This window comes from Bufo bufo, chromosome 5 (assembly GCF_905171765.1).
Source record: "Bufo bufo chromosome 5, aBufBuf1.1, whole genome shotgun sequence".
In the NCBI taxonomy this organism is placed as follows: Eukaryota; Metazoa; Chordata; class Amphibia; order Anura; family Bufonidae; genus Bufo; species Bufo bufo.
This window is the reverse complement of record NC_053393.1, coordinates 284,627,335-284,639,738: the sequence shown is the minus strand read 5'-3', so window position 1 is coordinate 284,639,738 and position 12,404 is coordinate 284,627,335. Positions and strand designations below refer to the sequence as shown.

Here is a 12,404-nt window from a genome sequence, read left to right as displayed (position 1 = left end):
GGACACTGTGGATGGCAATGGGAGCACTGTTTATGGTACATGGGGGCACTGGATGTTACTACTGGGGCACTGTGGATGGCACATGGGGGCACTATAGATGGCAATGTGGGCAATGGGAGCAGTATTGATGGCACATGGGACACTGTGGATGGCAATGGGAGCACTGTTTATGGTACATGGGGGCACTGGATGTTACTGGGGCACTGTGAATGGCACATTGGGGCAATGTAGATGGCACATGGGGGCACTGGATGTCACTAGGGCACTGTGGATGGCAAATTGGGCACTGTGGATGGCACATGGGGAACAGTGGATGACACATGGGGCACACTGGGTGGCACATGGGGGCACTGGGTGTCATATGGTGGCACATGGGGGCACTGGATGGCACATGGGGGCACTGGATGGCACATGGGGCACTGGATGGCACATGGGGCACTGGATGGCACATGGGGCACTGGATGGCACATGGGGCCACTGTGAATGGAACATGGGGCACCTTGGATGGTACACTGGATGTCACATAGGGCACTGTGGACGGCACTTTATGTCACTCGGGGCATTGTGGATGGCACATGGAGCACTGTGAATGTCACTGTTATGGGGCACTCTGGATGTCACTGTTATAGGGCACTCTAGATATCATTGTTATGGGTGCACTGTGGATGTCACTGTTATGGGGGCACTGTGGAGGTCACTGTTATGGGGGCACTGTGGAGGTCACTGTTATGGGGGCACTGTGGAGGTCACTGTTATGGAGGCACTGTGGATGTCACTGTTATGGGGGCACTGTGGATGTCACTGTTATGAGGGCACTGTGGAGGTCACTGTTATAGAGGCACTGTGGATGTCACTGTTATGGGATCACTGTGGATGTGACTGTTATGGGGCACTGTAGATGTCACGGTTATGGAAGCACTGTGGATGTCACTGTTACGGGACACTGTGGAGGTCACTGTTATGGGGGCACTGGTGATGTCACGGTTATGGAAGCACTGTGGATGTCACTGTTATGGGACAATGTGGAGGTCACTGTTATGGGGGTGCTCTAGATGTAACTGTTATGGGGGCACTGTGGATGTAACTGTTATGGGGGCACTGTGGATGTAACTGTTATGGGGGCACTGTGGATGTAACTGTTATGGGGGCACTGTGGATGACACTGTTATGGCAGCTCAGTATGAGCGATAGGGATCATGCAAACTACTGTGATCGGCACAGGAATCCATGTCTCAGTCCATGTGTCAGCCACAATTTCCAGGCCAATCTCGGCTCCCCTGACCAGATAAGAGACTGGCTGTATCATACATTACTGTCATATCGTCAGTTCGGTCAGGAGAGTGTGGTCGGCCTGGGAGATGTGGAGACACGCGGACCATGTTTGCAAGCTGATCATGGTCTTATCTCACGTGGATCACACATGATGGCCCAAGATAAACTGCCTGTGTGAGATGTGCATTTTTTTCTAGAGCCATTCAGTTATATGGGTTTTAGATCTGCGTTATGAGGATCAGAATAAAACATGTCCTATTCTGGTCCTCATAATGCAAACCTGAAATCCATAGAAATCAATGAGACTGAGAAAAAAATGCAGGTCGCACACGGACAGTATCCTTATTTAGCGGATCAAATCAGCTGTTTGAGGAGACCGTGATGTCCCAGTAAGCGCCGCAGCCTCTTTGCTCCTTACCAAGCACTGCGCTGTCCATTTGATAGCACTGTGCTTGGTATTGCAGCTCAGCCCCAATTACTCAGATGGGACAGAGCTGCACCTAGACCATGTGAACGATGTCATAATATGGGGATGTCATATGGTCTAGGAAGAGACTGTGGCACTTACGAAGCACCGTAGCCTCTTCATATAGAAAAAAAAACTAAAATGGAGGGGGAGGGGGCCCGAGTTGGGTAGACAGCCCCAGGCCTATCATGCACTTAATCCACCCGTCCGTGTCTCGCAGACCGCAAAATGGATACAGTAGTGTGCATAAGGATTTAGATACACAGCTCAGCAGGCTGTATCATACAAAATGGAATTAGATACACAGCTCAGCAGGCTGTATCATGCAAAATGGGATTAGATACACAGCTCAGCAGGCTCTATCATTGAATATGGGATTGGATACACACTTCAGCTGGAAGTATCGTACAACAGGCTGTGTATCAGGCATACATACATGTTAGCAGTGGCGTACCAAGGGGGGGGCGGCCCGCCCCGGGTGCCACTCACAAGGGGGGTGCCAGTGGCGTAGGGATCGCCATAGCAGCCATAGCAATGGCTATGGGGCCCTACGCCACTGGGGGCCCGCCGCAACTGAGGATAAAAAATAATAAAAAATGTGGCGAGTGGGCCAGGCGTGGCGCTGTGATAGGGGCAGGGCTCCAGATGGTCTCTCCCTCCCCCTGTGCTGCTGCCACCGCGGCCAATAAGAAGAGGGACAGGGCCGGGGGAGGGGCTGTGGCCACTGCGCCACCAATGAAGATATCTTCATTAACATTGAGTGCGGCCCCCCCCCCCAGTATAATAAACATTGAGTGCGGCCCCCCCCAGTATAATAAACATTGAGTGTGCCCCCCCCCCCCCCCCAGTATAATAAACATTGGTGGGCAGTGGGCAGTGCCAATGAGGGTTAAAAAAAAAATAATTAACTCACCTCCTCCAATTGATCGCGTAGCTGCTGCCGGTCTCCTTGTAATTTCTTCAGGACCTGTGGTGACGTCACTGAGCTCCAGCCTCACTGAGCTCCAGCCTCTATCACATGGTCCATTACCATGGTGATGGATCATGTGATGTATCATGTGATGAGCTCAGTGACATCACCACAGGTCCTTTGACAGGTCCTGAAGAAAGTACAGGAGACCGGCTGCTACGCGATCAATTGGAGGTGGTGAGTTAATTTTTATTTATTTTTTTAACCCTCATTGGCACTGCCCACCAATGTTTATTATGTTGGGGGGGGGGGGGCGCACTGTGCCACCAATGTTTATTATACTGGGGTGTTGGGGGGGGGCGCACTGCACCACCAATGTTTATATGTTTATTATGCTAGGGAGGGGGGGGCGCACTGCCCACCAATGTTTATTATGTTGGGGGGCACACTGCGCCACCAATGTTTATTATACTAGGGTGTTGGGGGGGGGGGGCGCACTGCACTACCAATGTTTATATGTTTATTATACTAGGGAGGGGGGGCGCACTGCGCCACCAATGTTTATTATGTTGGGGTGGGCGCACTGCGCCACCAATGTTTATTATACTGGGGTTTAAGGGGGTGCAGGTTTTTATTTTATTAAGGAAGGGTTAAGGGGTCTATTAAGGGGTGGTTAATGGGTTTTATTAAGGGGGGTTAATGGGTTTATTTCGTTAAGGGGGTGTGCAGAGGTTTATTTTATTAAGGGGTTTTATTTTTATTTATAAATATTATTGAAAACATTGAAAAAAGTTTGTGCATGTTTTCTTAACTTTCTTGGGGGGGGGGGGGGGTGCCAAACAAAGGGTTCGCCCCGGGTGCCAAATGCTCTAGGTACGCCCCTGCATGTTAGGATTAGATACAGATGTGTTTGGGTGTGCTTGCTGCTTCCAGCTGTTTATTACACTATGGAGATAGTGAGGGAAAAGCCTGTGGATGGTCAGTGATGGGATTTAGACACTAAGTGAGAAACAGATTCATGTCTGGGTATAGAAAGATGGACACAGGAGTTATAGATGGAGTAGCTACTTCAGACAGGTGGGGGAGGGGGGGGGGCGTGGCCAGCCTGTGAATCATCACTGTGCAGTGCAGCCAGGCTTGTGTATCAATAAAGTTATGTATTCAACAAAACAAGAAGGGGAGAAAGTAAACAGATCTGCCAGGATAATGTGATGTCTTCCAGGGGGAAGGAAAGCACAGACATAAAAAACAGGTATTGGGGGCATATGTATGCATGGTGAGGGGTTTAGGAGCACATAAAAATAATTTTGATTTTGGGACCAGACAACCTCTTTAACCACCTCCGGACCGCTGTACGCACAGACGCGTCCTGGAGGTGGTTGATTCATTCCGAGTGGACGCGCCGGCGCGTCCTCTCGCGATGGCCGAGATTTCCTGTGAACGCGCGCACACAGGCGCGCGCGCTCACAGGAACGGAAGGTAAGAAAGTGGATCTCCAGCCTGCCAGCGGCGATCGTTCGCTGGCAGGCTGGAGATGTGATTTTTTTAACCCCTAACAGGTATATTAGATGCTGTTATGATAACAGCGTCTAATATACCTGCTACCTGGTCCTCTGGTGGTCCCCTTTGTTTGGATCGACCACCAGAGGACACAGGTAGCTCAGTAATATGTTGCACCAAGCACCACACTACACTACCCCCCCCCCCCCGTCACTTATTAACCCCTTATTCACCCTTGATCACCCCTGATCACCCCATATAGACTCCCTGATCACCCCCCTGTCATTGATTACCCCCCTGTCATTGATCACACCCCTGTAAAGCTCCATTCAGACGTCCGCATGATTTTTACGGATCCACTGATAGATGGATCGGATCCGCAAAACGCACACGGACGTCTGAATGGAGCCTTACAGGGGCATGATCAATGACTGTGGTGATCACCCCATATAGACTCCCTGATCACCCCCCTGTCATTGATTACCCCCCTGTCATTGATCACCCCCCTGTAAAGCTCCATTCAGACGTCCGCATGATTTTTACGGATCCACTGATAGATGGATCGGATCCGCAAAACGCACACGGACGTCTGAATGGAGCCTTACAGGGGCATGATCAATGACTGTGGTGATCACCCCATATAGACTCCCTGATCACCCCCCTGTCATTGATCACCCCCCTGTAAAGCTCCATTCAGATGTCCGCATGATTTTTACGGATCCACTGATAGATGGATCAGATCCGCAAAACGCATACGGACGTCTGAATGAAGCCTTACAGGGGCGTGATCAATGACTGTGGTGATCACCCCATATAGACTCCCTGATCACCCCCCTGTCATTGATCACCCCCTGTAAGGCTCCATTCAGACATTTTTTTGGCCCAAGTTAGCGGAAATTTTTTTTTTTTTTCTTACAAAGTCTCATATTCCACTAACTTGTGTCAAAAAATTAAATCTCACATGAACTCACTATGCCCCTCACGGAATCCAAATGCGTAAAATTTTTTGGACATTTATATTCCAGACTTATTCTCACGCTTTAGGGCCCCTAGAATGCCAGGGCAGTATAAATACCCCACATGTGACCCCATTTCGGAAAGAAGACACCCCCAGGTATTCCGTGAGGGGCATATTGAGTCCATGAAAGATTGAAATTTTTGTCCCAAGTTAGCGGAAAGGGAGACTTTGTGAGAAAAAAATAAATAAAATCAATTTCCGCTAACTTTTGCCAAAAAAAAAAAATTTCTATGAACTCGCCATGCCCCTCATTGAATACCTTGGGGTGTCTTCTTTCCAAAATGGGGTCACATGTGGGGTATTTATACTGCCCTGGCATTCTAGGGGCCCTAAAGCGTGAGAAGAAGTCTGGGATCCAAATGTCTAAAAATGCCCTCATAAAAGGAATGTGGGCCCCTTTGCGCATTTAGGCTGCAAAAAAGTGTCACACATCTGGTATCGCCGTACTCAGGAGAAGTTGGGGAATGTGTTTTGGGGTGTCATTTTACATATACCCATGCTGGGTGAGAGAAATATCTTGGCAAAAGACAACTTTTCCCATTTTTTTATACAAAGTTGGCATTTGACCAAGATATTTATCTCACCCAGCATGGGTATATGTAAAATGACACCCCAAAACACATTCCCCAACTTCTCCCGAGTACGGCGATACCAGATGTGTGACACTTTTTTGCAGCCTAGGTGGGCAAAGGGGCCCACATTCCAAAGAGCACCTTTCGGATTTCACAGGTCATTTACCTACTTACCACACATTAGGGCCCCTGGAAAATGCCAGGGCAGTATAACTACCCCACAAGTGACCCCATTTTGGAAAGAAGACACCCCAAGGTATTCCGTGAGGGGCATGGCGAGTTCCTAGAATTTTTTATTTTTTGTCACAAGTTAGTGTGATGATGATTTTTTTTTTTATTTATTTTTTTCTTACAAAGTCTCATATTCCACTAACTTGTGACAAAAAATAAAAACTTCCATGAACTCACTATGCCCATCAGCGAATACATTGGGGTGTCTTCTTTCCAAAATGGGGTCACTTGTGGGGTAGTTATACTGCCCTGGCATTCTAGGGGCCCAAATGTGTGGTAAGGAGTTTGAAATCAAATTCTGTAAAAAATGACCAGTGAAATCCGAAAGGTGCTCTTTGGAATATGGGCCCCTTTGCCCACCTAGGCTGCAAAAAAGTGTCACACATCTGGTATCTCCGTACTCAGGAGAAGTTGGGGAATGTGTTTTGGGGTGTCATTTTACATATACCCATGCTGGGTGAGAGAAATATCTTGGCAAAAGACAACTTTTCCCATTTTTTTATACAAAGTTGGCATTTGACCAAGATATTTATCTCACCCAGCATGGGTATATGTAAAAAGACACCCCAAAACACATTCCTCAACTTCTCCTGAATACAGAGATACCAGATGTGTGACACTTTTTTGCAGCCTAGGTGGGCAAAGGGGCCCATATTCCAAAGAGCACCTTTCGGATTTCACTGGTCATTTTTTACAGAATTTGATTTCAAACTCCTTACCACACATTTGGGCCCCTAGAATGCCAGGGCAGTATAACTACCCCACAAGTGACCCCATTTTGGAAAGAAGAGACCCCAAGGTATTTCGTGATGGGCATAGTGAGTTCATAGAACTTTTTATTTTTTGTCACAAGTTAGTGGAATATGAGACTTTGTGAGAAAAAAAAATAAAAATCATCATTTTCCGCTAACTTGTGACAAAAAATAAAAAGTTCTATGAACTCACTATGCCCATCACCGAATACCTTAGGGTGTCTACTTTCCGAAATGGGGTCATTTGTGGGGTGTTTGTACTGTCTGGGCATTGTAGAACCTCAGGAAACATGACAGGTGCTCAGAAAGTCAGAGCTGCTTCAAAAAGCGGAAATTCACATTTTTGTACCATAGTTTGTAAACGCTATAACTTTTACCCAAACCATTTTTTTTTTACCCAAACATTTTTTTTTTATCAAAGACATGTAGAACAATAAATTTAGAGCAAAATTTATATATGGATCGTTAAATTTCGATTAATAACAAAAAAAGTAAAAATGTCAGCAGCAATGAAATACCACCAAATGAAAGCTCTATTAGTGAGAAGAAAAGGAGGTAAAATTCATTTGGGTGGTAAGTTGCATGACCGAGCAATAAACGGTGAAAGTAGTGTAGGTCAGAAGTGTAAAAAGTGGCCTGGTCTTTCAGGGTGTTTAAGCACTGGGGGCTGAGGTGGTTAAGACCAGGTCTCAACTCTCTAGCACGTACCGTTCCTGAGATATTCCCAAGAAAAAGCAAATATGGCACCATTACATGACCTACATTAGCCAATAGAAGCTCACAGGTCCTTAGTCTCCACATACACATAGTTTTACACCAAGTTTCCATAACAACCCAGCCATTTTTCTTCACTGCTGTAGGTCAGCTTTAAAAGGGCAGTGCGCTGTGGATGACACTGTTAAGGTAGCTGAGTGCTATGGAGGTCTCAGTTAAGGGGGCAGGCTGCTGTGGAGGTCACAGTTAAAGGGACGGTCCGCTATGGAGGTCAGTGTTAAGGGGCGGATTGCTGTAGAGGCCACTGTTAAGGCGGCGGAGTGTTGTGGAAATCACTGTTAAGGAGATGGGGTACCGTGGAGGCCACTAATAAAGGGACAGCCGATGTGGAGGTCACTTTTAAAGGGGTGGAATGCTGTGGAGGTCACTGTTAAAGGGGCGGGCGCTGTGGAGGTCTCTGTTAAGGGGGCAGGGAACGGTGGAGGTCACAGTTAAGGGGACGGTCCGCTATGGAAGTCAGTGTTAAGGGGCGGGGTGCTGTAGAGGTCACTGTTAAGGAGTCGGGATGTTGTGGAGGTCACATTTTAAGGGAACGGAGATCTGTGGAGGTAACTTAAGGGGGCGTGTTATTGTGGAAATTACTGTTAAAGAGATGGGGTACTGTGGAGGTCACAAATAAAGGGCCAGCCACTGTGGAGGTCATTGTTAAGGGAGCAGGGTATTGTGGCAGTCACTGTTAAAGGGGCAGTTGATGTCACTGTTATAGGGGATACTGTCGATATCTTTAAACGACACACGCAAACATTAAATGAAATAGATAAAATATAACTGTGCGAAGCCGGGTCCTTCTGCTAGTATATATATATATATATATATATATATATATATATATATATATACATACATATATATATATACATACATATATATATATATATACATACATACTGAGGCCCCATGATTTCCATTTACGCCCCCGGGTGGAGCTGGTGAAACTTCACCATTTTCTGATATGCTTGCAAGCAATACACATGCCACAGCAGAATGTTCCTATAAGCATATTGGTCAGTCATGTACTCTGTATGGGTGCCTGATAGACACTGTGACTAGTCTGTCCCGTAAATTGCTACTTCTTCTCTATGTAATTGTATTCCATAAGAAGATAACTAATATCGGGGTCGCTTTAAGGAATTACCAGTGGACCTCTAGTACTTGCATTACCTCCATTTGGGGCTTATCAAAGGTGCCGACAATCCTGACAGTTCTGTCCTGGGGCTTGACGATCTTGGGACATGATAGCTGGTCCTGATTGCAAATGTGTGTGGTTTCGTTTGTAAGTGAGTGTTATGCTCATTTGAGCACGTCCTACGGGTACTCATGCCTGACAAACCTAGTTTGCAAGTCTCCGAGCAATTCTTCCAAGCTCTAAGGTACTGGCCCTTGGGGATCCCTCTCTTTAGATACATCGGATGTCCACTCTCCCACTGTACTAATTTGTTAGTTGACGTGCTCTTCCTCAATATTTTGGTAGTGATTCCTCTTGAATCAACAAAATTGATGGCAAGGTCTAAGAATTAAATATGAGTCCCATCAGTCTTTGATGTGAGATATAGACCTAATTGGTTCTGATTTAACACAGAAACAAATTCCAAAAATTGTCCCTGCTCCCATATAGTATGAACACATCATCTATGTAATGGATCCACACTAGTATCATAGATGTCCATTGAGCCATAGCATCAAAGAACACAAATTCTCTTTCCCACCAGCCCAGGTAGGGATTGACATACGACAGGGCATAAGGACTGCCCATTGCCACTACCTTGACCTGAGGGGTCAGCAATAGGAGGCAGAATCTGCCCCTTGCCTGGTTGGCTTGGTCTAGTGACCCCACACTTCAAATGAGGGCGCTTCTGAGGTGACCGGGCGCTGCTACGTATACAATACAACATATGGAGTCTTAGTCTCCTGCAGCACCGTACTACCTTAGGATTACATTGAATTTGGGATGTATTGGCTTTTGTAATATCCCAATCAGAGCTGCACTGAGGTACCAAAATTAGGCATTTTAACATTCCAATCAGGTGTGAATCATGTGGTAATTAGGAACGTCTACTACATTATCAATTCTTTTTTTTTCTGTTGCAAAGGCCAGGGGGCCTACTGCAGCACTGGGGAGAAGTCATGATGTGACATACTGACATACAAATGTACAGTTAGGTCGAGAAATATTTGGACAGTGACACAAGTTTTGTCATTTTAGCTGTTTGCAAAACAAGATACAGTTATATAATTAATATATATTATTAATATCCAGCAGGGATCAGCAAAAATGCTTCTGATAATACAACCATCCGCATCTGTTATCAACGGATCCTGTTGTATTATCCTTAACATAGCTAAGACGGATCAATCATGAACACAATTGAAAGTCAATGGGGAACGGATCCGTTTTCTATTTTGTTAGAGAAAACGGATCTGTCCCCTTGACTTGCATTGTGGTTCATGCCAGATCCGTTTTGCTCTGCATTCCATGACGGAAAGAAAACCAAGCTTGCCGCAGGTTTGCTCCCCGGTATGGGAACGCAACCAAACGGAACAGAATGCATTTTGGTGCATTCTGTTCTGTTCAGTTACATTTTGTCCCCATTGACAATGAATGGGGACAAAACAGAAGCGTTTTTCTTCAGTATTGAGATCCTATGACGGATCTCACTACCGGAAAAGAGAAACGCTAGTGTGAAAGTAGCCTTAGTTCTCTTTGGTCAGTCAGTAATGTATTGACGCTCTTAAAGAAACTATGCACACATTTTGTAAATGTATGTGGACACTGCAGAGACTTTCAGTAAGGTACTGGTTGATCGTTTTACTAATCCGGCTTTGCTCTATTCTTAGTCAACCCCAGACCCCTGTCCTACACCAAATCTCTACACTAATACCAAGGGAACCCTGTCTTCTATCAGTCAGGGGACCATTCGCCTGACTGTGCCCTACATTAGTTGGTGCGTCCTCCCCCTTCTTCACTGATCACGGCCCAGAAAGTGCTGGAGCGGGATCCCTGCCACCGTAAAAATGCCAGACTACTACTCCCATTCTCTCTACCTTGTGGACCCCACGCAGGCCACTGCACAGATACTGTACTTGTACAGTATATATTTTGCTGTATTATCTTTGATAATAAACTATCTGCTGTAAATACAACATTCCTAATGTGCAGATATGGACTTTCTGGATGAATAAATGCTTATGTAGAAGTCCATAGAAAGGAATATACCTTGTGGCCCCCACGCAGGCCACTGCACAGATACTGTACAGTATATACTTAGTTTATTATCAAAGATAATACAGCAATCTGCTGTAAATACAACATTCCTAATGTGCAGATATCGACTTTCTGGATGTATAAATGCTTCTGTAGAAGTCCATAAAAAGGAATATAAAGCAATGTAATTTCATAAATTGCATAATGTAGTATGGGTTTCAACATACATGATGTTAAACTTCAGGCACTTAGATGATGTGTCATTTCCTTGTCATATGCCCATATATCAGTGTACATTATGTAGGTGTTGCAGTTTATTCATATACAGTACGACACACTGCTGAGATCTCAGAACTCCTGTGAACATCTGCATGTACTAGTGCACTTACCTGCAATCCTGCTGAACTCTTTCTTCCTCATTTCTTGAATAGTGCCTTTATATCCATAGTCAGATGAGTTTATAAAATACTTATGAAAATAAGAGAAGGATAGCAGATTTTCAAGAGTCATAGTTGTATTCTCCCCTTCCATGTCAGCAGAAATGCCAGTTAATGACAAACTTGGGCGAAACTTCACTGAAGTGAATTTGTATGACGGAACCAGGAAGAAAGGTTAAACTCCAGGGGAGGAGCCTGCAGCCGACTGGATCACAATGAGACTTGAAGTACAAGTTCAACTACTTACACACAGTGATATACACATGTATATGTATCATATATACTGGAGAAGTCACAAGACAGCACAAAACTGAAATAAAGCATGTGATGTTGAATTTGGATAGATCACATGATGTTAAGCTAGTTAGTTAAGCTAGTTTTATCAAGCGTACCAAGAAACAGTGTACTGTAAACATATCTTTGTGTCCTTGCAAATCTGTTCTGTAGGTATTCGGCATACATATCATGATAAATCAACTCATAATATACCCATGCACATATGCACTGGAACAGGCCACTGTCACACATTTAGGCCCAGGCACCCAGGCAGAGGAGAGAGGTCCCGTAACAGAGAATCTGGCCTTATGTCAGCGCAGAATCTGTCTTCATGTCATAGCAGAGAATCAGGCTTCACGTCACCCACCACTGGAACAGGCCACTGTCACATATTTAGGCCCAGGCACCCAGGCAGAAGAGAGAGGTCCCGTAACAGAGAATCTGGCCTTATGTCAGCGCAGAATCTGTCCTCATGTCATAGCAGAGAATCAGGCTTCACGTCACCCACCACTGGAACAGGCCACTGTCACACATTTAGGCCCAGGCACCCAGGCAGAGGAGAGAGGTCCCGTAACAGAGAATCTGGCCTTATGTCAGCGCAGAATCTGTCTTCATGTCATAGCAGAGAATCAGGCTTCACGTCACCCACCACTGAAACAGGCCACTGTCACACATTTAGGCCCAGGCACCCAGGCAGAGGAGAGAGGTCCCTTAACAGAGAATCTGGCCTTATGTCAGCGCAGAATCTGTCTTCATGTCATAGCAGAGAATCAGGCTTCACGTCACCCACCACTGGAACAGGCCACTGTCACATATTTAGGCCCAGGCACCCAGGCAGAGGAGAGAGGTCCCGTAACAGAGAATCTGGCCTTATGTCAGCGCAGAATCGGTCTTCATGTCATAGCAGAGAATCAGGCTTCACGTCACCCACCACTGGAACAGGCCACTGTCACACATTTAGGCCCAGGCACCCAGGCAGAGGAGAGAGGTCCCG

General features: G+C 45.9%; 1 protein-coding gene across 3 annotated transcripts in view; it reads right to left on the bottom strand.

Moving 5' to 3' along the window:
- MOCOS (molybdenum cofactor sulfurase) overlaps positions 1 to 11,287 on the bottom strand; it is a 1,795,153-nt gene extending 1,783,866 nt beyond the window's left edge. For all 3 annotated transcript variants that reach the window (XM_040432351.1, XM_040432352.1, XM_040432353.1), the window contains exon 1: positions 11,087 to 11,287. In XM_040432351.1, coding sequence (XP_040288285.1) covers positions 11,087 to 11,228 — 142 coding nt within the window. In that variant the 5' untranslated portion in view covers positions 11,229 to 11,287. The remainder of the gene's footprint in view (positions 1 to 11,086) is intronic.
- Positions 11,288 to 12,404: the final 1,117 nt, after the last annotated feature.